The sequence below is a fragment of the Stegodyphus dumicola genome, chromosome X2 (assembly GCF_044657685.1).
Source record: "Stegodyphus dumicola isolate Sdum_Otavi_A_Nest chromosome X2, ASM4465768v1".
Lineage (NCBI taxonomy): Eukaryota > Metazoa > Arthropoda > Arachnida > Araneae > Eresidae > Stegodyphus > Stegodyphus dumicola.
In genome coordinates, this window is record NC_140781.1 from 65,820,416 (window position 1) to 65,846,705 (window position 26,290).

At 30.7% G+C, this 26,290-nt stretch overlaps 1 protein-coding gene across 1 annotated transcript in view; it reads right to left on the reverse strand.

Annotated features, from left to right (window-relative positions):
- Nucleotides 1-25,318, reverse strand: part of LOC118182356 (uncharacterized) — a 46,858-nt gene extending 21,540 nt beyond the window's left edge. The window contains exons 1-3 of the mRNA XM_035351693.2: nucleotides 25,061-25,318; nucleotides 24,195-24,314; nucleotides 20,708-21,748 (exon numbers count right to left, since the gene is read on the reverse strand). Coding sequence (XP_035207584.2) covers nucleotides 20,708-21,748; nucleotides 24,195-24,243 — 1,090 coding nt within the window. The 5' untranslated portion in view covers nucleotides 24,244-24,314; nucleotides 25,061-25,318. The remainder of the gene's footprint in view (nucleotides 1-20,707; nucleotides 21,749-24,194; nucleotides 24,315-25,060) is intronic.
- Between the last annotated feature and the right edge of the window lie 972 nt (nucleotides 25,319-26,290).

A 26,290-nucleotide genomic window follows, 5' to 3' on the forward strand; every position in this document is an offset into this window, starting at 1 on the left:
CAATTAAACCATGAAGGCATGCGGAAAGGAGGGAGAAAATACCTTAATAACATTATTAATTTATTGCACTTAAATTTCTGCATTAACTTGAGCAAGAATAATGAACAAAGAAATTCATGCTGAATTAAAATTCAGATAAGAATTCCTAAAATCCTAAAAGTATCCTAAAATCCTAATTATATTCTAAAAGCTAGCAATATATTTGGGTCATATTTTAATTTCTAAAAACTTTCAAATAGCTATAATTATTTTTTAATTTTGCAAATGCAGGATTTAAGTCAGGCAATATGAAATACCTAATATGAGTTTAATAAGAAACTGTAAGTACTAGCAACAGTACAGATGCAAGAGTTCTGCAACAAATTGATTTACCAATTAATTTTCATTAACTAAATTTAGACAAGTTCTTCGAGGCCTATTTATTCCTACATGAGAATACACTTAAACAATTTACTGTTTCCTGTAAAAATACACTCTGTTGAAAAAAAAAAAAAAAAAAAAAAAAAAAATGTATCCAGAAAGAATTGAGCCACAACTACAAAACTCGGCAGTAGTACAGTGTTCGAGTAGATAAACAAATAATCAAAAACTGGGGTGAAAAAAGCATTTTATTTACCTGTAGCAATGCAAATAATGCAAAAATCAGTAGGTGGTAAAGTCATCTCTGGCAGCTATACAAGCCAATACTTGCTTGGTCATGCAGTCTATTAAGTGCCAATGTCCATCTGTAGTAGATTGCACCACAAATGGAGCAACTGATTGGCGAGTTGGGATGTTTTTGTACATGACTGAATTTTCCTGCCCAGCATGTCCAAAATATGTTCAATCTGACAGGTTTGGACACCAGGCAAGCCAGTTGAGGGCATTAACACGTTGAAGACTGTTGGGAAAGTTGTGCTATAACCCAACCCAGGTGGCCCAGGAAAACAGAACCTGGACCACCTGCTAGCATAGGCAGTACAATTGGCTGCAACATGTTGTCAACGTACCTGCAAGCAATCACAGTACCTCTTAGTATGACTAATGGCGAATGGTTGTTCCAGCTGATCGCTTTAAAGATTGTCAGACCCTGTCTTCTGGCTGTGGGTGACTGGATAACAAATGGCACATTGGACCGTTCAATTTTTCATCACTAGACACGTATGTGGCTGTCACCAGCATTGAGAGAAAAGTATGATTTGTCGCTGAAGATCATATTTCTCCAATCGGATAATGTCCAGGTTGAGCGAGAGCATACGGCTTATGATGGAGAGTCGATGGGAGGTGGCTTATTGGACGTCGAGAGTTGTGCCCAGGCGAATCATATCCTTGGATCCTTGAGAGTTGGCACATCGCACTGAATCAATGAAAGCATAACTATTGGTGTAGACATGGCAGCTCTTCTAATTGCACAATTATCTCATGTACTGGTGGCCCGGAATGTCTGAAGCCACTACGGCAGCTAACTATGTCTTGGCTCAGCCACTAGTTCCGACAATGGACAACGACCATATCGCTTTGACCAATACATTGTCTGATCCACCTGTTTTAGCCCCAAGATGCGACCCCTCTCAAAGTCTGACAACTGTTCATAATGCCGTTGAGTATATCTTAAAGACATCTTTCATTAAAATGTAATGTACCCAAGCCATCAACACAGTTGTGAATACTTGCCATTCACCACACCTGCCCTTTATACTCTTCTATCAAAATTATTATTTTTCTGCTAAACCTTTTACCAGTTATATCTAAACAAATTTCCATTCTGCTTGGTTGACTTATTTAACCTTATCACATTCTGATTACTGATAAAATCTCTGTTACTTTGAAAATTGATTTTGCTTTTAAGTCATCTCGATTGTCTAGTTCTTAGCAATATTATCAGGAGAATAATATAAATATAATTTCTTTCTCCATCTGAGTGGCCAATATATGGTACTCAAGTTACAAATAATTTCTTAATCACCACAGAATTGGCAAGAAAACTGATTTAATTACAAAATTTGTAAAGTAGTAAAATCACCAATACAGTCAAAAGTCATTAATCCGGACTCGTCGGGACTTCCGCGATTCCGGATTATAGATCATCAGTTTAAATCTGGTAAGATGGCATGCAGAAATTACAAAATTAAAAATATGAAACCGTAATTTATGAAATAAAGAACAATTATGATCTAAAGGGTATCAAAATTTACAAAAAGAAAATGCTTAATATTTATTTGTTTACTTCATTAAACATTTCTTTCAATGTAAGTTGTTTAAGTTGCTTCGTTTCATGTGATAATACTTTCTCTTTAATTCTATTAAACAGACATAATTTCTTGTTTAGTTACAAAGTTCCGCTGTTCAAGTCCTATAATTGCTGTGTCGAGAATACCGACTAATTTGTCAATCGAAATTTTTTCGTTTTCAATAACCTCTGTCACTTTCTTCACTATCAGAAGTGAATTATAATGACGAGGAACTTGTTTTAAATCATATCAAAGACGGAGTACATCGAGATGAAATACTACATTTAGTAAGGAATTATAAGCCAAATAAAATAAAAACATCTGCCTTAATGATAAGGATAGTGCTGACAGATCAACTTCCAATTCATTGCGCGCGGCGGCGTTCCCCCCGCCGAGCAGCGTGAAATTGATAAACAGATTTCGGATTTCGAAACATACTTTTGCTTTAGATCGTTTACATATTAGCAAATATATATCGGAAATTCTATTTGATATAATTGAAAGTTCAAGCTTACTTTTATAAAATTGCTCTAACAGTCTGCAAAAAATAACAAGTCGGATCCAATTCGAAGATTAAGGAACAACGCAATCTGCAGTATTAACTGAATTAGATAATTTTAGCTTAGCTTATACCATCCGTTATACATTAAATGTGCATGCGTAAACGTTTTATGCGCACGTGCACACGCATATTCGCAGCCGTAAAGGTCTTACGCGCACACGTAAACGCGACGCATGCGCAGAAAGTTTCTAGCTTTGAGGTCCAGATTATAGATCATTCCGGATTATCGGTGTCCGAATTAATGACTTTTGACTGTATTTGTATTAAGGTGCATATCTCTGGTTTAGAATCTTTTGCAATATTTTTACTTTTATTGCCATTTTTTTTGTGGAATTCACCTACCAATCAATAACACAATACAATGTTTGCTCCTTGAGTTCAAAGAAAAATGTTTAAATTGCCCTTTATACAAAAGGCAAACAAGTTATGTACACAGTTTTTAATGATATTTTTAGTACAGTACAATGTCTGAGATCTGGATGTTCAATATCCGAAATGATCTAAAATTCAGACCTCAAAGCCACTAAGAACCTTTTTCTTTTTTGAATGCTTTACACATACGCATTTGATTTTTTTACTCCATAATAAAACATGTGGAGAGTCCCAATTCTTAATTTCACTTCGGCACTAAATAAAATACCTCGTTATTGAAGAAACAATCATTTTAGCATAAATTTGTGTGATCAATAATCTGGCTCAGTAGCTGTGTATCTGCTTGGCATACAACTCAGCCCAAAACATTCTAGTACATAGAAACTTTATTGATTTAACATCTACTAATATTTTACATCCCCGACGCTGACCTGCCGAATCAATATTTTTTATATTCTGCTTTCATCACTGCATGTTTATCAACAAATGATAACTTGAGTAATGACTCACGCAGCGATGCCTAAACAATTTTTTTATATTAGTAATTGAATAACAAAGTGCATGGTAACCTTTTATGTTGACCTTTTGGTGATGATTACAGATTTAAGTTAAATGTACTAAGAAATGTTGGTGAAGAAAAATTTAACAAAAATTTCTTTCCATATGTTAAAAATAGACTTTGTTAATGATACTCAACAAAAGACTACATTTAGTGCTATGAATTAAGAATGATTTGTTGTTCACATAAACTCAGAACCGATACCAGAGCTCATATGGCCGCACCGGGCGGCAGAATTTTAGGGAAGACAAAATGTTCGGAATTTAGAAAAGCACTGAACAACAAAATCTTTAGAATTTAGGGAAAGGATTGGGACCCAAAATTTAGAATTTAAGGAGGCACTTGGTAGCACAATTTAGGCCCTGCAGAGATAACTCAGGCAGTAAGACACCTAGCGCCGGCCCTCGATAAGCCTTAAGTATATGTAGGAATTTATTTTTTCAGGACTCAGATAAGCCTTAAGCATGTGCAAGAAGTAGCCATAAGTAAAATAAAGGCTCAATAGTCTCAGAGTGCTTAGCAAGACAAAATTTAGCAGAACAATTTGTCGTTCAACGATAACCTCATGATGCATAGCCAATAATGTATAGTGGATGCTGTTAAGCTAGGCTAAAATTATTATTATATATACTTATAAAGTAATACTGATTCCAAGGAATTTCAGTTAATATAGTTGATTGTGCTACTCCTTAACCTTGTGATTTGATCCAGCTTATTATTTTTTTGCAGGCTGTTATTATTACAGGAATTTTTATGAAAATTAAAGTTTGAACTTTCAATTATGTCAAAAAGAGTTTCTAATTCTGGAGCTGCAACAGGATCTACAATAAGAAAAAGCATGTTTTGATGTCCATTAAACAAAATGTGTAATTACTGCAAAAAATTAATAAAGGTATATCCGTCTCAAAATTACACGAGGAGTATGGCATTAGAAAGTCAGTGTTGACAAGGAAATAATATGACATAAGAAAATGTATATGATATAAAAAAACAGAAAAAAGAACTCTTTGAATTTTTTGTTGATTTAGACCCCCTCCCCCAACTCACAATGAATAACAGAAACATTATTCGTTATGCTAAAAGTGACGACCATGACAAAGTGATGCCTGAATGGGTCAGACAGCAAGGGTGTGTCATTGATGGGTCCAATGCTAATGGCTCAAGCCAAAATATTTCAAGAAGAAATTAACTTAAAAATGGAGTGCACATATTTGAGAGGTTGGTTAACCAAATTTAAAAACTGCCATGTTATAAGGCAAACAAAAATTTCGGGTGAAGCTGCTGAACTGTTTGAAGATAAATTCATTGAACTCATTAATATCAAAAAGTTATCTCCAGAAAAAATTTACAGTGCTGACGAAACTGGTCTTTTCTGGCAATATGTACTGTGAAATATCTTGGCAACCTCTACAGAAAAAAAAAAAGGGCTCCATCTACTGTCAAAGATTCCAAAGCGAGGCTAACAATTTCAGCATGCGCAAATGCTGCAAAAACACACAAATGTAAACTTTTCATAATTGGAAAAAACACACGACCTTGAGCATTTAAAGGAGCAAATATTTTCACCGTTACATATTGTGCAAATAAAAGAACATGAATGACACAAGTGTTAATGAATAATTGGTTTGAAAATCATTTCATACCCGAGGCTCAGCAACATTTAAATTTGGTTTGGTTTACCTGATGACGCAAAAATTGTTCTCACTGTAGACAACTGTTTGGCTCATACATCATTCAAAGTTTTAGTGACAGATGATGTATTCATATTTTTCTTTCTTCCAAACTGTACATCCATCATTCAGCCTATGGATATCTGAATAGCGTGTGTGCTGAAATGTAAATATAAAGCAGCATTTTTAAAATCCATGTTAAATTTCAATAATGGCCTGTTCAAGAATTTTTGAAATATTTGAGCATAAACTCTGCTGTGTGGAGCATTGCAAGATAATGGATGGTTGTGTTTCCAGATGCTTTAAAAAATGCTTGTCATAATTTATGGCCAGCTACCATAATTCATGGTGAGGATGATGAAGGTGACTGCAGTGAATTTGAAAGTTTTCAGATATTGCAACCCAAAGGTGAAATTTTCCAATTAATGGATTTTGTAAAGAAATGTGGAGAAGCGGTAATAAATGAAAATGATTTAACAGAAGTTTTTCATTGCAGTGACAATGCTCCAATCAACAATCAACTAATGGATGGTGAAATCTGTAGTGTGGTTCTAGATCCAGAAAATACCACTAGCGATAGTGAAGAAAGTGACAGAGAAGTTATTGAAAATGAAAAAATTTTGATTGACAAGTTACTTGGAATTCTTGACAAACAATTACAGGATTTGAACAATGGAATTTTACGACTGAACAAGAATGTATGTCTGGCTACAGAATTAAAGAGAAAGTATTCACATAAAAAAAGAAGCAACTTAAACTACTTACATTGAAAGAAATGTTTAATACAGTAAAAAAAAAAATATATATATATATATATATATCTTAAGCTTTTTTTGGGGGGGGGTAAATTTTGATACCCTTTAGATCAGCTATTCTCAACTCATGGTACGCAAGAGAAAAATAGGAGATATGCAAAGAATAAAAGTATTTTTAACTATTAAATTAAAAAATTAAATACTATTATTAAGTATAATTAAATACTATTATTAAGTTACTAAATAAATTAAATACTATTATTAAGTTACTAAATACTAATATTAAGTTTTTTATGAAACACTCGTAAATTTATGCGATCTGAGCTTTGTTCAAGGTTTACAGCTGCTCACAGACTTTACCAAAATAATCCGCTTTTATTTTCACAAATATTCTTTTAGCCATACACATAACAAAATTGGTCATAAATAATATTTTTAAAAAGAGGACTAGAAATGGATGTTGTATTTAATAATAGAAAAGAAAAATAAGTTCTTATATAAAGACAAAAGTATCTCATTGATTCAAGAGTTGATCGATTTATTAGCATGTCTACCAGAGTTGTCCCGATGCCTACACTTTACGTCGCCACCATTTCTGGGCTGTTTTCAATTAGAATAATTTTTTACACCAATCTGCTGTCTCTAACAGAAGGTATTTTGTGTTCTTGTTGCTTTGTATTCCTTACTTTTCGAAGCAATTTGAGAATACCATTTTTTGTTTTTGAAAAACTCATAGTATATTGTGCATTTAAATATTTGTGAAAAAATAATAAAACAAACTTAGATCGTCAAAATGGAGAAATGGCTAGGATTGACAAAGCAGACAAGTGATGATTCGAAGGTGATGGAACCAGGACAATTTAACAGCACTAAGAATAACAAAAAGGAAAGAAAATTTGCTTATAGAAAAAATAATGAAAATTATCTATCATTTGGGTTTACCTGGAATGGAAATGAAATGAACTCTCAACTACAATGTGTTATTTGCGGTGAACGATTATCCAGCCAAAGTATGAAACCTTCGTTTCTTAAAAGACATCTTAAATTTAAGCATGGCAATTTAAAGGATAAAGCAGAAGAATATTTTAAGAGGATATAGTCCGACTTCAAAAATAGTAGACAAGTAATGAAAGATTTTGTTACTTCAAGTGAAAAAGCTTTGGAAACTAGTTACCTAGTAAGCCTAAGAATTGCTAATACTAAGCAGGCTCTTCTGCGCATGCGTAAACGCATTAATGCGTTTACGCATGTGCATATGCGTTTACACGAGTGCATAATACCTTTCCGGATGCGTATAATATGTTTACGCATGCACGTTTAATGTATAACGGACGGTGTAAGCTAAGCTAGAATTATCTAATTCAGTTAATGTTGCAGATCGCGTTGTTCCTTAATCTTCGACTTGGATCTGGCTTATTATTTTTTGCAGACGGTTAGAGCAATTTTATAAAAGTAAGCTTGAACTTTCGATTATGTCAAAAAGAATTTCCGATTCTGAAGCTGCCAAAGGATCTACAAAGCGAAAGCATATTTCAATGTCCATCAAACAAAAAGTGGAATTGCTGCAAAATATGGATAAAAGCATATCCTTTGTTTTTCTAACCATTCCGAAATCTGTTTATCGGTTTCATGCTGCTCTGCAGGGGGGTAAGATGTCGCAGCGCGCAATGAACTACTGGAAGTTGATCTGTCAGCATTATCCTTATCTTCAGGGCAGATGTTTTCATTTTATTTGGCTTATAATTCCTTACTAAATGTAGTATTTCATCTCGATATACTCCGTCTTTGATATGATTTAAATCAAATTCCTCGTCATTATAAATATCACGAATACACATCAAAAAGTTTTCTGTTTGCAATTTTCTAATTTCGACTATGCATAATGTATGCTTTACGCATGCGCGCGTTGAAAGAAATGTTTAATAAAGTAAACAAATAAATATTAAGCTTTTTTTTTTTTTAATTTTGATACCTTTTAGATCATAATTGCTCTTTATTTCATAAATTACGGTTTCATATTTTTAATTTTATAAAACCGATAATCCGGAATCGCGGAAGTCCCGACGAGTCCGGATTAAAGACTTTTGATTGTATTACCAGTAGCTAACGATATTGTTTTAACATTATTCAATGAAAAAGTGGCTAATGAACGTAATAATATTCTGTTATCAAATGATACAGTAAGTCGACGAATTCCGTAAAAGAGAGACTTATTCAAAAACTAGAACACAGTGAGTACTTTGCTTTGGAATTGGGTAAAAGTAGTGGTATAACTGAAAAATAAGTTTAAAAAAAATAAAAAAAAAATTTTAAATCCATGCATCATGCTATTACAGTCAGAAATCTTAAATCCGGACTCGTCGGTACTTTGGCGATTCGGGATTATCGATTTTTCCAGATTATAGATCATCAGTTTAAATCTGGTAAGATAGCATGCAGAAATTATAAAATTAAAAATATGAAACCATAATTTATAAAATAAAGACCAATTATGATCTAAAGGGTATCAAAATTTACAAAAAAAAGCTTAATATTTATTTGTTTACTTTATTAAACATTTCTATCAATGTAAGTTGTTTAAGTTGCTTCGTTTTATGTGATAATACTTTCTCTTTAATTCTATAAACAGACATAATTTCTTGTTCAGTTACAAAGTTCCGCTGTTCAAGTCCTATAATTGCGGTGTCGAGAATACCGACTAATTTGTCAATCGAAATTGTTTCGTTTTCAATAACGTTTGTGTCACTTCTTCACTATTGGAAGTGATATTTTCTGGATCTAGAACCATACTACAGATTTCGCTGTCGTTAATCAATTGATTGATTGATTAATGCATGCGTAAAGCATACATTACACATAGTCGAAATTAGAAAATTGCAACCAGAAAACCATTTGATGTGTATTCGTGATATTTATAATGACGAGGAATTTGATTTAAATCATATCAAAGACAGAGTACATCGAGATGAAATACTACATTTAGTAAGAAATTATAAGCTGAATAAAATAAAAACATCTGCCCTGAAGATAGGGATAGTGCTGACAGACCAACTTCCAGTCCATTGCGCGCCGCGACGTTTTTCCACATCAGAGCAGCATGAAATTGATAAACAGATTTCGGAATGGTTAGAGAAACAAAGGATATGCCTTTATCCATTTTTTGCAGCAATTCCACTTTTTGTTTGATGGACATCGAAACATGCTTTCGCTTTGTATATCCTTCAGCAGCTCCAGAATCAGAAACTCTTTCTGACATAATCGAAAGTTCAAGCTTACTTTTATAAAATTGCTCTAACAGTCTGAAAAAAATAATAAGCCGGATCCAATTAGGAGATTAAGGAACGACGCAATCTGCAACATTAACTGAAATAGATAATTTTAGCTTAGCTTATACCGTCCGTTATACATTAAACGCATATGCGCATGCGCAGAAAGTTTCTAGCTTTGAGGTCCGGATTAAAGACTTTTGACTGTATTATATTCACTATTTCAGTTACAGCGTGCTATAATTATATTCGCACATGATAAAAATAAGCAAGTAATCAATTTCCTAGACTGATTTTCCAATAAACTAACTAAAGCTAAACATCTGAATATTAGACACATAGTACAAAGATATTTTCATGCTTTTGATACGTATCTATAACTTTATTTTAAATGCTGCCAAAAGCATAAAACATTTAAAATATATAACAACACTCATATAAACCAAACATTTTTAATATTAAAGACTGAGTTTTAAAATATTATTTTTTAAATCAGTAACTCGAACATTGTTTTTATGGTTTTAAATAATTTTAAGGCAAAAGTTTCAAACATTCAATATTTACCACAAACATTTTTTATATTACTTATACACACATTCATAACATGTTTGCCTCTAGGTTAGAAGATTATAAATAGTTAGGTATTTTCTTTTCTGATGTCCTTTATATAAACAATATGCAAGAATAGATTCACATAAACTAAACTTAATGTCATTAATGAATATCCATCAAAAAACTACAGAACTCGAGATTATATCAGATTGAAACTTGTAATAAAATTTACATAAATCATATCCTTGAACATGCAAAATACATTTGAAAAGAAGTTTATTGATTTAAACAAATAACTGCAGCATTGTTTTGAATGCTGTAAAGGGCTTCAATATCCCAATATTACAAAAATCATAAAAAATATTTTTATAATAATTATATTTACATCCAAAGTTTCTTATTACCTATGTCAAAAATATAACATCATGATCATATATAAGGAGAACATTAGTTTTCTGAATCCATTTTCAGAACTATAATTGTTATGAATAGACTCATATAGACCAAATTTTAACAATAACTACATCATTTGAAAGAGCATTAATGTCATTAACTAATTTCCAAAACATTTTCTTCAATATAGCAAAAACCTGAAACATTCATGTCATAGTAGAACCAAATATGTTATTAAATTCACTTAAACCAAGCATTTGAAAATGAAAAATCCAATTTCAAAGAACCTTATTCATTTAAACGAATAATCGCAGCATCGTGTTTAAAGTTAAGGCCTTCATATCCAGATTTTACTAGAAACATAAAACATTTTTATAATAATTCTATTTACATCCAAGACCTACCTACATTAGAAATATACTATCATGTTTATAAATAAGAAGCATAAATAGCTTTTTTTATTTGCTACTAAACTTAAATTTTCTGTTTTTAAGGTAACCTGAAGAATTGTAAATTTCTAAAGGTTTAGCTGAAAGATAATATTTTTGTTTCCATTGTGTAATTTATTATACACTTTACTTTTCCTAGTTCTTATACTTTCTAATTTTTAAACTCTCAGAATACTATTATGAAATTCTTCTGCAAGATAATTGATCTTTTGATGAAAATAAAAATTTATGCTTTTGATTTGTGTTTTGTTAATTTGTGAAATTTTCTAACTCTATGAAAGGAATATTTCTGTGCATGTTATGCAAAGCTCATTTAAGAACATCTTCTTACAAATAATTTTTAAAATATTTAATATCTTTTGAAAATATAAATTTATAGGTGATGAAAGATACATGAAGGAGTGCATGATATTTAATTAATGATACTATGTAAGAGAAACATCTATGAAAGTCGATAAACATATATTGACACTATTTGGTCAATTATTTTTGGCCATTTAAATTATCTTTTTTTTTTTTTTTAAATTTTCTAAATTAAATGTAAACAATATGATCACAGAGATAAAATAACTGCATATTTGGTATATAAAGTTTTTGCGTCAAAAATTGCAGCCACACAAAGCCAAAACAATAAGTCAAAGAATTGCACAAACCTACTACTGATAATAATATTACGCCAAAACCCCACTGCAAGCAATGTTAAAAATAATATGAATGGTACATCTGGGTGTAAGTCATGCCAATGCACTTAGAGGAAGAGTGGTCAAACCCCATTGGTCAGGGTAATTTGTACAAATTGGATTCAAATGTTAAAAATAATATGAATGGTACATCTGGGTGTAAGTCATGCCAATGCAATTAGAGGAAGAGTGGTCAAACCCCATTGGTCAGGGTAATTTGTACAAATTGGATTCAAATGTTAAAAATAATGGCCATAAAAATGCTGACTTTAATTTTAATGCTCTTACCGATATCTATAAAGGAAATATGTAACATATTTAAAGGTATCTCTATTAGTAATGGGTTAAGAAAAATCTCTGAAGACATGCCTGAGTTACAAAATGCAGAACATGCAATTGATAAGCTATTTATGTTATTTCTCTGTTTGAAGAAATATTTAGTTCACCTACAAATGTGTAAAATCTCGACTATTGCAAGTTAGAATTCACAAGTTATATAATGAACTTAGAATTAACCCAATTAGAACTTTTCGATGTTGCCTTGCTGAGAAATTCATATGAGTACCACGGTTTTCTATCTGCATTTATTCTTGTGTTGTTTATATCCATTTAGTTATCTTTTGTGTTCTTTACTTCATTTATCATAATTTTTGTACGCATATTTGTATAATATTGCCCACTGGGTCTCGCACTTACCTTGTGCTTGTTTGAACACTTTCATGTTTTTGTCATAGCTGTTCCTACTTTTTTGGCAGGCTTCTTCAGCCTTTTCCGAATGGCATTTTTACTTTTTAACGATTCTTGTATGCTCTAGTTGTTATAAATAATTACCCTAATCTCACTATTTTCATTAACTATAATTTAAAAAAAAGTTAAGTTAGTATTTGTACATAGTTACATATATCTCCATTAATTATGTTTTTGTAATTTGAAGTAGCCTATCTTCGATTAGGGGTAGGGTCTATTATCTCAGGCACCCTTGTGCTACACCATCACTTGTAGCGCACAAATTTTATAATAAAATCCATTTTGTTTCCGTTGTGTAATTTATTATACACTTTCCTTTTTATATCATTCTATTAAAATTTGTTTCTTAGTTCTTATATTTCCTAATTTTTAAACTCTTAGAATACTATAATGAAATTCTTCTGCAAGATCAGATAATTGATCTTTTGATGAGAATAAAAATTTATGCGTTTGATTTGTTTTGTTAATTTGTGAAATTTTCTAACTCTATGAAAGGAATATTTCTGTGCACGTTATGCAAAACTCATTTAAGAACAACATCTTACAAATAATATTTTAATTAATTTTTAAATATTTAATTCTTTGAAAATATAAATTTGATGAAAATATAAATTTGATAAATATAAATTTTGATGAAAGCATACATGAAGGAGTGCATGATATTTAATTAAATAGAGTATGTAAGAAAAATATTTACAAAAGTCGATAAACACGTAGTGACACTGTGGTCGTTTTTTTGCGATTTAAATTAACATTTTAAAAAAAATTTCTAAATTAGGCATAAATAATCACCAATAACTGCATATTAGGTATGTATATAGGGCAGTTCAAATGTGATGCAAGAAAGCATATTTTATTACGTTTTGCGATGATGGAAGTTCGATCATTGGGTTGAAAGCATCAAGTTCAGGAATGGCCAGCATATCTTAAATAATCCTTATTCTCTTAATGCCACTTGCAATAAGCAGAATTAAGAGCTAAGTTTGCTAACTGTAACTGTGCATTATTCATAAAACCAGCGCAATATTTTGTAAGATCCAGTTTATTGCTCTTGCGTGTTAGCAGAGGTAAGTACCGTTTGCAACTAAACTAGTTTTTTTTTCAAATAGTTTTTACTTGAAATTATGTTATTTTGATGAATAAGGGGTTTTTTTTTTTTTTTTTTTTTACTCTGTAAGCTTTGTAATATCTTGTTAGAGATGAGTGATCAATGCTGGAAGTGAAATGCCATTAACAAACTTAAAAGGGCTGTAGAATAGTCTTTTTTCCTGAGTTATAATTTTTAATATAGATTAAGAATAATTACTTGTGTCAAATTAATTAGATAAAAAAAATTAAGCTTAAAATGTTTTTGATCTAAGCAATGGTATTGGTAAATTATATGTATTTAAAGTTCTAGAATTAATTTATTAAAATGTAAATAAAATGCTTTTTTCATAATTATTAATTGTTGAATTTATATTAATAAGCAAGTGAAATTAAAATCTAAATATATTAAATTGATACAGTCATGAATGTTTCAGGTGACTGAAGTTAAAACAGGAAACATTTTTAGGTACTTACGTATTATCACAACCAGGTTGGCACGATTTGTAAGTTTGAGTAAAAAAGTTTGAATAGAAAGAAAATGTACATTTATTAATTACAGATAATTTTTAATACAGAGCAATTAAACCCTTCCGGTTTTGAATTTGAATAAGTTGCAGAATTATTTTTTCGGCGGAAATCTTTTGGCTATTGCTTTTAGCACTGATTGAAAACCGTCTTCGCCATTAACAGCTTGAGCTTGACGCCATATAAATTCGATAAGGTATGAGTCAAGATGATGACGGGCTATTCCTCTCTGTTTTTTGTTGTGCCATTTGGCTGAGCCCCACATGCGCTCTACATATTGTGTGTGAACGCCCGTGTTGGGATCCACAAAGTTATATTTGTGATTAACAGTTCCATGCAGAAATCCAGCATTTTCTAACTCACTTGTATTGTATCCTTTCCAGCAATCCCAATAAATGATGCTTCCTTCCTTGATATTTTCGCAAATTTTTTCCATGAGGGTAACGGCGCTTCTGTTAGGTACAGTAACCAAAAAAGTCTCTTTCTTTTCTCGGCAAATTCCGCCGAAAACCCATTGCTGTGGTAGTACACGCCCAGTGTTATTTTTTCTTTTTACAAATAAACTTTCGTCTATTTTCACAATAAGTCCTTCGCCGCCTATTTGCTTTCTTTCTTTTTCATCCATTTCAAGGGCACATATCTCCCGTATGTAATTATTCCAATCTATAACAGTTTTGTCAGCAATTCCCATCTCTTCTGCACAAAATTTAATTGAGGTTAACTCTTTACACTAACAATAAATGAAGCGCACCGCTGTCACAAATGAAATTCGGCTACCTTCAAACCAGTTTCCGGTTCTCACACCCAAATGTTGATTGCACTCTTTGACGTTACATTTCCAGAAGATTTGCTTTCCAAAATACAGTTTCATTTTATGAAAATTTTTACAAGTACATTCGTTCAGTATAATTCCATATCCCTGCAACAATTCAACAGCATCTTTTTCACTCGCAGGCAGATCCCAAATACCCATAGTTAAAGTATTTCAGGGCATTCAATCTAACCAGTAAGAAAAATAATTTCTTTACGAAAAACTACGTATAACACATAGGGTTGTCGTAAGTAGGGTCGCCAAATTTGGCGATTTATGCGAATTTTGGCCTGGTTGCGTTAATACGTAAGTACCATTTCTATTTTAATTTTCTGAAACTTAAATATTTCACAATGAAATGCTCTATTAAACAATTTGTTGTGAAAATTTTCATTGATAAATATTATTTTTTAAAGCATGGCGCTAACTGAGATGGAACTTGTACATTTACACAACTGTTCGATCAATATAAATTTTTGTAAGGGATAAACTTAATGTTTTAGTTGTGAATAATCGAGAATTTAGTGTTACATTGTTAAGGTTATATAGTCTTTGATTAATATTACACTTTTCAAATGGAACGTTTTCAGTTAGAGTTTATGCATTTAATGAATTGCTGCAATTAAACAAACACTAACATTTTTTGGTGCATAATTAGCCATTTTATGTTATATTATTAAAGTTTTATTACTTCATGTATTTTGATTGATATCGTTATTTTTGAAATTAAAAGGAAAAAAAGTTTACTTATGTTCATAATATGTGGTAAAGAAGCTTTTACAGTAATAATTTAATATCTTTGAAATGATATGACTATTTTGCAAAGCTGTCTCTGAGACTTAACAGAAAATGTAATAATGCTGTTAAAATCAAAAATGCTCTTTTTTTAACCCACATACATAGCTTTACCTTTATTTGTCTGAGTTTTATTTACTTAAAAACCTACTATTATTGTTATATATTTATAATAACCACTTTCATAATGACACTCACTTACGTACTAAAGAATTCAGAAAAGAAATGACGAAATCTTAAATAATCGTAACTTAGGATTTAAGTTATTAAAAAAATATAGTTTAAAGTACTGAAAATAATTAAGGCTATTATTAATTATACATATTTATTCTAAAGAGAAGAAATAATATTATCTTCTGGCTTTCAGGCAATGATAAAATAATTAAATTTTAGAAAAATATAAGGAATACAAAATTTTAAAAAAGAAGAAAAATAAATTAATTATTACAATATGTAACACAAGGACATAATAACGACATTTTTGCAACTGTTGCAAAAAGGTGGAATTCTGCGAACATTTAGGTGTCATTAAGACGTCGTGATACGATGCTTTCACAGCCAAAATATAACCTGAGAAAGATGCAATAACGATGTCTATGCAACAAAAACCTCATCTGCAAAGACGTAATAAAGACATCTTTGCAACGGTTGTAAAACAGTGGAGTTTCGCGGACATCTGGGTGTCTTAAAGACGACATATTGCAACGTTTTTGTGACATGACCCGCAACGAGTTTGCAACGTCATTACGACATTGCCGCGCTACTTAGGTCATTCTACAGCTCTAATGTAAATCAGTAAGAGTAATTAAAATATTAATGAAATGAAATAAGTAAAACAATAGTAAATCAAAATATATATAAGAATATGAGAATAAAATATTAAAATTCATATGTGTAAACAAAAAGAAGGTGAATAAATTATTACTGAAATCGGATACTGAGGATAGAGGAAATACACAAATTTTTAATTCTACTATATTTCTTTTAATGCAAACAAAGCCTACACTTTAATTTAAATACTTAAGATAACATCTTTATTCTTTATTTATCAAGGATTAAATTTAGCCTCAATCTTTGTGTACAACATAAAACTATCAAAAGTGCATAAATCACAAATTTTCCATATCTTATGTAATAAAACTGCAGATGACTAATCATGCACAATAGAAAACATGTAAAACTACTACTGATAAATTGTAAACAAAAGAAATAGAAAGTGGTTTGAGGAAAGTCACTTACTTTTTTATTGTGTAAAATGCAAGGTAGCAATAAGATTTATATTAATCTTATATGTAATTTAAGATATACGTAACAATCATAAGTTAATAGTCATACTGAAAAAAGCATGTGACTAAATATTTGCGAGATAATGGAGACTGATATTTAAAAAATCAACTTAATACTTGTGTTATCATAAGTAGTTTAATTACTACAAAGATTCTGGAAGCTGAAATGCATTCCAAACAGAAAAATGAATGAAAAGAAAAGCAACTGAAATGCAATAAGGCCACATACAGTTTAGTGCATTAAAATCTCTGCTTTACATTCAGAACATTTTCTTCTAAATGAAATAGCACTAGACTGCACTATCAACTGCTGCTCATAACAGCAAGGATTTAGAGAAAAAGTTGGTAGAAGAAAAACTTGATAAGACATGCATATGAAACATTCATGATCATAATGACAAAGAACTGGGCTCATCCCATTTTTTTATAATTTTTAGATATAAAAAAGTTGTAAATATAAAAAAGTTAGTAAATATAATAAAAAAATAATAAAAAAGTTAGTAAATAAAATATAATAAAAAAGTTAGTAAATATAAAAAAGTTGTATTGGAGAAAATAGAAGTGTTACAGGAAAAAGAAATGTTTACATTTTGGGGATTAAAAAAAGTATTTAAAATGGTAATGTCTATTTTAATGAAATTTTAAACAAAATCAAAACTCTTTCATGACTTGACTCCAGTATTGTAGACAAAGTAACTCTTAACCTGTTCAGTACGGGCATGTCATATGTGCATCAGCAGCGAACATTACCGTACGGCTGAGTGCATCATATTTGAATCGCCATTTAATTCACTCTACCGGCTGGGCGTACCACATTTGACTTTTTAGATAGAACGTTTAATTAATATTTTTTGTTGCCGCTAGATGTACCTGTATGCCTGCTATGGGGAAATAAATCGAAAGTTAATTATGTTTAACTTCATTCCTATGCAATGATTTTTATTTTTGGTATTTTGTTTTGAAATGAGATCCAGATATGTGGGTGGGTGTTAAGCAATGTAATGTCTCTTTGACTGTGTCATTTGATATAAAGAAATGCACGTGCTCTCGCTGCATTGAGGTACTTTTTATTTTTACAATATAGTGTGATAGACATTCTATCATTAGAGATTTTTTTTTTATTACTCTTAGATTTTTCATGCTTTAAGATGAATATTTTAATCATCAGCGAAACTTATCTTTTTTTATTGACAAACGAAAGCAGTATCTAAACGTAAAATATATACACAATCGCTAATTTGTTAGTGTTGAGTAATGTAATGGCTCTTACTGCGTCATTTTATGTAAACAAATGAACATGTTCTCAATGCTCTGGAATACTTTTAATTTAATTTATTATTTTTTCTTATTTTTATATTGGTTATAGTGGAGTAGATGTTCTATTATTAGAGACTTTTTTATTACTCTTCGAGTTTTCCGGCATTGAGACAAATATTTTGTATCGCTTAGCGAAAGGCTTTTTTTTTTTTTTTTTTTAAATGGCAAAGCGAAAGCACTATCTGACCATAGAACGTATACAAATGCTAAATGAATCAAATTTGCTGAGTAAAATAGCAGCAGATATTATATTCCTGTGACTAATGCAATGTTGGACTTTGCGTACACCCATGTGTCAAAGAATATCATACACTGTCTCATTTTGAAACATTGCTTACTTTTCGTTGTTTGCTCATTGAATTTTTATGAAACACAGTTTTAATATTTTTAAATTTTAATTGTGTGTTGTGTTAAATAAAATCTGTGATTGTTTGGCTATTTTTCCATATATATTTATTTGTGCGATAAGGGGAAAATTATATTATTCTAGAATGAGTATTTTATAAAAGTTTTAAGGAAAATATAAAGGCTTAAATTTAATTCTGAATGTTCTTCTCATAATGTACCCAAAATTGGAAGACAAATTTCATTTATACGAATTTTTTTCCAGAGTTAAGCTTAGCAGCGTAAATTGCCTGTACCCACAGGATGAAGGATACGGTTAACACACAGTCCCAAGAGAACGCTTCAGTAACAGAGGTGCCCGTCGCGAATGGGTTAAAGAATGGTGGAAGTCTATGCTGTCGAGGATACAGTATCAATGAGAATACATTAGATATGATTACACAATTACTTACAACACATGTTTCTTCAACATCTGTAGAGAGAATTTTTTTTTTACATTCAATATAATTCTTTTGAAACTTCAGACTTATTCGGGAACTCATATAAGATGGAAAATTGTTTCTTTCAAACATTTTTAAAAAGAGTAGCTCACTGTAATTCTACGCTTCAGTCAAAGATTGTTACATGTTATTTATACAATACCAATGTCTGATTTTCATAACAATCCAGAAATATTTTACAGAACAGATCCCGTCAGTGTATTTTTTTTAATTACACAACAATGTACTACATCATTATTTTATTTTAGTTCTGGAGATAAACTAGGATAACATCTAAATTATTCTTCATAGAATATTTATTTGATTAGATACATGTATGTACCTACATTTCAGATAAATAAAAGTTAATACTTTTTTTTTTTTTTAAAGAAAAATGAACAAGCGATCTCATCAAGCTGCAGTTTGAAACAGGTGATGATTATTTCTAAGCACTGTAAGAAAATTTTAAACACAAATTTTAATTATTTAATAGTTTTCTCATAAGATTTAATATTAATTTTGTGGGTTAGGTGGAATCTAGCCATATTGTTTGTTTGTGACACAAATTCCAACTTAAGTGTTCCAGTAAAGGCAATCTTATCCTCTTAATCATATGTTCAGATGTAATTTACAATCACTCTGTCCTTGGCAGGAGAAGATTTTCACATATGTATTATTTGGTAAAAATATATTTATGGACGCCCCTTGGTGATAATTGGTGGTTCATGGACACAGAGTTTGTTCAATTCTTTGACTTGTTATTTTGGCTTTATGTAACAGCGTTTTTTGCGCCAAAAATCGCCGCTACACGAATCCAAAATAACAAGTCAAAGAATTGCACAGACTCGGTATCCATGTACACATCGACCTATTTTCACTTTAAAAAAAAATCAGAGACTGCACAAACTAGGCAACGGGCACTCCCTTGATTTTGTCCATGTACACATCAATCTATATTCACTTAAAAAGTCAAAGGAGCAGCCAACAAAAAATATATAATTCTCAATAAACTACATTTTAAATCAAGCAATGAAGCAACGTAAAAAAGGAAATTCATCTTAGCACTACACAAAGGAAATATCCACTTATATATACGAATTTCGGAGTTCAAACAAAATTCCTTGACAGCATCCAAAAACTTCCTAAAATTATCTGAACTAGAATGTGTATAATGGCACTGCCACATAAATTCACAAAAATATCCTCCATAGTGTAGGTATTGTCCGACGTTCGACCATACGCATTTCCTTCCTACAAACATGATACTTATAATGACTACTAAGTAAACCTTCATTTACACAGCAGTCAATTAATGCTTTTTTTCTCCTTTCATTCCAAATCGTACAGAAACTTCAAACTAATCTTACCACATTCAACCATTTTACCATGTAAACCACAAAATAACCACCGTACTTCCTAAGCAACATCCAACACACAAACAAGCCCTTAATTTCTTCCCATGATTCAAACTGACCGCAACCACGCAACCAATTACGTCATAATAGGGTTTCCATAACATTCAACTACTTAGGTTACCCTAAAGGAAACAACTTAGCAATTATCCAAAGGGCACCTTTCAATCTACTTTAACCTTACTTTTACAACAATGCAAAAGTTATATAAACATTTACTCAGAACTCCAAGATTTATCCCCTCATGATTCTAAATCTACAATGAAAATTTTTCACTTAGGTAGTACAGATGAACATACAGTAACAGATCTGTGGAACAATCTGTAATTGCAGCTATAATAAAAATTTATTATTAACAGACTTCTAAAACAATGATCCTGTTAATTAACATAAGAAAAATATTGCATTTACGAGCACTATTCAAAGTACTTACTTGATAAAAGAGTTATACACACTAGAACAGCAATTACTATGCCTGCAACAGTTCCTGATGACAGCTTATCGGTTTCATTCTCTAACGATGGCATTGCAGTTGAAATATTTCCATCAGTATGTGTGGATGGAAGTGTAATCATACCATTTTGTGAAGAATTAGTTTGATTTACAAATTCTATATACAGATGAGTGCTGAACACTACAGATGTCTGAGTAGTAAATTCAGGCAAAACTGTCTTTAAAATTGGCAAGTTAGTTGATAAATTATAATTAGAGTTTTCAGATGTTTTGGTATCTGAATAAAGACTAGACACATCTTCCTCAGAATATCTAGGGCTATGTTTATCCACAGCTATATCTTTAGAAAAATTTACAGGAGTTTCATAACTTAAAACGGCATCAGATGAAATAGAAAGTAAATTTTCACTTGAATCTGTAAAATTATTTTTATCTTCTTTATAAAAATGTGTTGACTCGCCATTAAAACTCGTATCAGATAAAAAGACATTATCAAAATCTCCATCTCTGATTTTGTACTCTGATTCCACAACAGCATCTGACAGCTGAGATGTTTTCTCCAACACGGGATCCAGGTACCTTATATCTCTCATGGGTTTAGATGAGCCTTTTTCAGTCACTTTACTAGCAGAGAAGGCTTGTCCTTGCATTTTTTCTGAATTATGAAGCTGAGAAGGTATTTGAAATATTCTGTCTTTTAGAAGAGAAGATAAAGGCACTTTGATATTAGGGAAGGAATTGAGCTGATGGTAATTAACTGCAGGCTGTGAATACTTCAGACCATCAGTTGCATCAGATGGTTCAATCTGGAATATTTTATCGCTTACAATAGCAGGCTTTTTTGAGAAGGCAGGTGCTTTTTGATGAAAACCATAATCAGCCAAATCTCCATAAGCATATTGTGTTCTATAAGGAAATTGGAGATGTTTTACGATAGGTGGATTACCATTTACTGTAATGGCTTCGCCTTGCACAGAACCAACAGCAGCAAATAAAATCAAAAAGCTTAATATCAGGAGATCTGGGAGGAGGAAAAAGAGAATATTTAAAAAAATTCAATTCACACACATTTTAAAATATACAATAATTTTTTCCCCTCATCTAATTTTTTACAAAAAATAATAATAAATCTTCACAGACTAAAAATTAACATTCCATTTTCAAACTTATTTTCTGTCTTCCTCATATATAGAATACTAATCACAAATGAATAAAACTTATGATCTCAGTACATGTACTAACATACAATACAAAACACTTTTCATAAATAAATAATATATAAAAGCTATAATTACATGCATAAAATCTTATAATGAAAGCAAAAATATCACATAATCTACATATTCACATTTTAAAGCATTTCATATATAGATCTGTAAGAGTAAAAAACAGGATGAAAGTTACTGATCACATTTATTACAAAGTTTTCCAAATTTTAAACAATATGACAATATTTTACACAAACAAAAAGTTCTGATCACAAACACAAGGATGATAAATATATATGAAAGTTCAGATCATTAGATGGCATAACTTCATGTTAATGAAAGTGGAGTGTGTGATGTCAAACTTTCAATGCTCTAAGATTGTTATGTTCCCTTTCTTTGCAATTTACAGATTCTGTCTGCAGACAATATTATGGGCAGAGAATACATCATTCTTCCCACAACAACAGACAAGATAATAACATCAATAGTTGACTCTAAAAAAATGTATAACTTAAGCTTGCAGTAAATATATCAAATAATACATTTCATTTGACAGCATCATATAACTAGACAAAAAAAAAAAAAAAAAAAAAAAAAGAGAGAGGTTAGAGATGTTAAAGTGTTGATTACAAGTGAGAGTTAGACAGATGCAAATTAGAAGCACAGCATTATAAAATTTAGGGAATGTTACAGTCAACTTTTTTGGCCCCATGCACTCCTTTCACCATTGCTAGATGATCAATTACCAGTGCTTTTTGAAAACTCAAAAAATACATAAGTATGCAAGATATAAGAAAACACAATAGCTGCTTTAAAAATAATTGGCGACCTCAAAATTAATTACTTTAGATTTGGTTCTCTTCCCCTAAATTCGAGAACCTCCTATGTTGTGTAACAACCTCAAATTAACCAATCACAGCTTGTCTCTATAATTACATCAGACTTAATATATATAATATTCATCTCTTTCAATATTAAGTCTGTATAATATAGACAATATTGCAGTGCTTCAAGCAACTACACTTCACGACAGCCGGCAAAAGCTAGACCCACATTCTAGCTAAGCGCGACGAACAGCGGTAAACGGAATGGAAAACTACCCCCCCCTTTTTTTTAGCTTTGCCATATCTAAGATATCCCTGCTGTTTTACTTCCCAAATGCCTACATCATTTCTTGTAAAAAAAAACAATGTACATAGCAATTTATCCTATTTAATTATGATTGAATAAGTGTCTGCTGAACTAACTGGATATATGTGAAAATAAAGATTGGTGATTTATCAAAATACAATTTGTTATCTTCATCTGTATGCCTTAACCATAAGCCATGACTGCTACTGAAAGTTGTTAAGAGTTCCAGTATTTCCTTCTATGCATCAAAATTATGACATATATTTATTTAAATTTAGATTCTTTTTTAATGTGTTTAAATCAAATAAGAAAAAGTTCATAAATACCAAAACTTGGATAAAAGTAGCTTTTTATATTGATAAACTAAAATTAAATATTTAACAGTTAAATAAGAAGCTGGTTGCACTCTCATTCTGAAACTATGAAATTCTTCCCAAGGGAGGTATCCCTGTTATAGCCCAAATACATTATACAGATTTCCATAAGTTCAATCTAGGCATACCTTTTTAAAGTCTAGCAGCACTAAAAGATCATTACATGTTACTTAAAATAAAAGCATGTTTGATGCTCTTAAAAATAGCCTTTTCTTCATACCATTCATACTTAAGAAATTGCTATATAGTTCTGCTCATTTCTTATAACATATGGAAGCTACCACCTGAACATACTGACACTAAGAGCCCATTTTGGCCGACGGTCCTGCAAGTATAGGGGCCCCATTTTGGCAAATTTATTGCTATACTTAAGAAAACTGGTGTTATTACAGGCCTAAGAACCCTACTACATTTTTATATTATACTTTAATACACAATCAAAACAACTCCATACTTGCTCATTATTTTCTATATCATTTCTTCACAACAGAATTTAATACACCTAAGTTACTACTATCATACATAAAGTCAATAAAATTGTTTTGGTATAGTCGTTAATTTTTGGTACATTTCTAATGAACCACTAACATGGTACTTTTGGTACACTTTTAATTAACCACTTCTCAAAACCATCTAAGACTGTGCTGTGCCACTAATGTTTTGAACTCTTCATATAGAATAAAATAGAAAGCACATCCAAGCAAAAATAAAGCAGTAGTTATAAAAATTAAAATGAAGGATGAAATTCCCATACCATACTGGATATACAGAAAATTCGAAAGCTTCTTTCTTTCTATGCTCATCACGGTTTATTTGGAAAGCAGTAGTTAAAATCATAAACTCTCATAGTATACAATACTATGCTTTTCCACACCTGAAACGTAAGAAATACATAAAGAAGTTTCAATTGATAAAAGAAGTTTTATGTAACCACATCAAATCAAATGACAAACAAGCACAAAAGGATGAAGAGACAGAGACAGAAAATAGCTGAATTCTGTTACCCTCACAAGATTAAGTAAATAAATAAAAAACAAAACTTGCATATATAATTAGTTAACAAATTTATTTTAAATACTTAACATATTTAAACTACTTATTTTAAAAGAAAATTATATTTATAATACATTTACAATTTGTTGAAAATACAATTTTAACCAATATATTTTTAAAGAATTTTTACCGAAGAAATCATTTTGAAAACAACTTTTCAGTGTTTATGTAAGTATCAAACAATACCAAAAAAAAAATGAGTATTTTATTTTTAAATGCAGAAATATTTTAATTTTATTTGGTAAAAAAACATTAACTCTGCTCGTTTCTTAGGAAACTAATTAAAATTTATTTTTCTAGGTATTACTAAATGAACACATAGTGAAAAGGAAAACTATTTGGAAATAATATCCATATGTACATCCCGAATGTCAAAGGGCAATATAACTCACTTTTTAAATGTTTCATCAAGAATGAAAAAATCAGCACAAATGAAGAATAAATAGAGGACTGCAAACATAATGAATATTAAGTGTTCACAGCGTCGGTCTGGATGAAAAAATTAAAAAAAAGATTGCGAAGCAGAGAGCATTTTTGGCGTTCTCTTTTGACATTAGAATCACTTACTTCGATGTTTTGTCCGTGAAATACTGTTTATAATCATCTTTCGTTAACTGTTCTCAAACCGTTACTACATAAACAAGCCCTCTTTTTTTTTCACAAGACGACTAATGTGGATGATGCAGCACATGATTCTAGAGGAAGAAGAGCGAGAGAAGATACGATTAACGGGAAACGGATTGCTACGATTCAAGATAACCGAAGGATCACATACTGAACCGCTCCGCCATAAACAAGGAAGCTTAGCAAGAGAGCGGAGCGCGTGCGGTTCACCTCTTTCAGAGCCATCTGGTGATGAAAATCAAAAAGCGATTCTTACGTGGGGTTTTCCATGTTTCAGAATGAGGTGAAGAAGGAATTATTTTGCTCCCATAAAGAGTGAACTATAGTAATTCAAATTTAAAAAATAAATAAATAATAAAAAAAATAAATAAAAAAGAAAATAAAAACTTTAAAAAATTAATTTTTAAGCTCATAAATTAATTTTATCTCAGCAAGTATTAACTTTGGCAGCATTTTATACATTGGCAACAGTATTTTATACATTGGCAATGTTAAAGATTTTAACAGCGTACTAAGCAGATCTAGCTTCATTATGTTTCGTTTTGAATTAAAAATGTAAGCAGTTTAAATTAAGAATTTATATATTTTAAATAAAATTAGCTTTATTTGCTTTATTTTTAATTAAGTGCTAAACAGCCATTTATTCATTTAAAGACTTTAAATTTCAAAAATAATTTGAATTTTTTGTAATTTGAAGTAATAAAAATGCTATCTTTGTCGAAATACACCCACTTCTTTATCTGCTTATCCCCCCTAAAAATGTTTAATTTTTCTTTCTCTTATTCACTGTTTCACCTTGTTCGTTGAACGAGAGTTGGTTTGTTCCCCTTGAAAAGTCAACTATGTAATTTCCGATTAATAGCAATAATTATTTGTTTTTTTAATTTTAAATTTCTTTTTCAAAGTTTGAAATTTTGTTATTCATGATTTAAATTCAAGTCCCCTTAAAACGTTTTTTTCATAATTTACATTCAAGTTACTTTAAAACACAATTTTCGGAATTAAACTTCCTACATATGAGTTCACACTTTTTTTTATACATTTTACTAAATTTATATTAGGAGATAATATAATCAATATTTCTGAAGTAAATAAATTATTATTATCTTTCTTTGCAGCTATTGCCCAAATTTTAGAAAAACTTAATTTTCGAACTCAGTGAATTTTAGATCA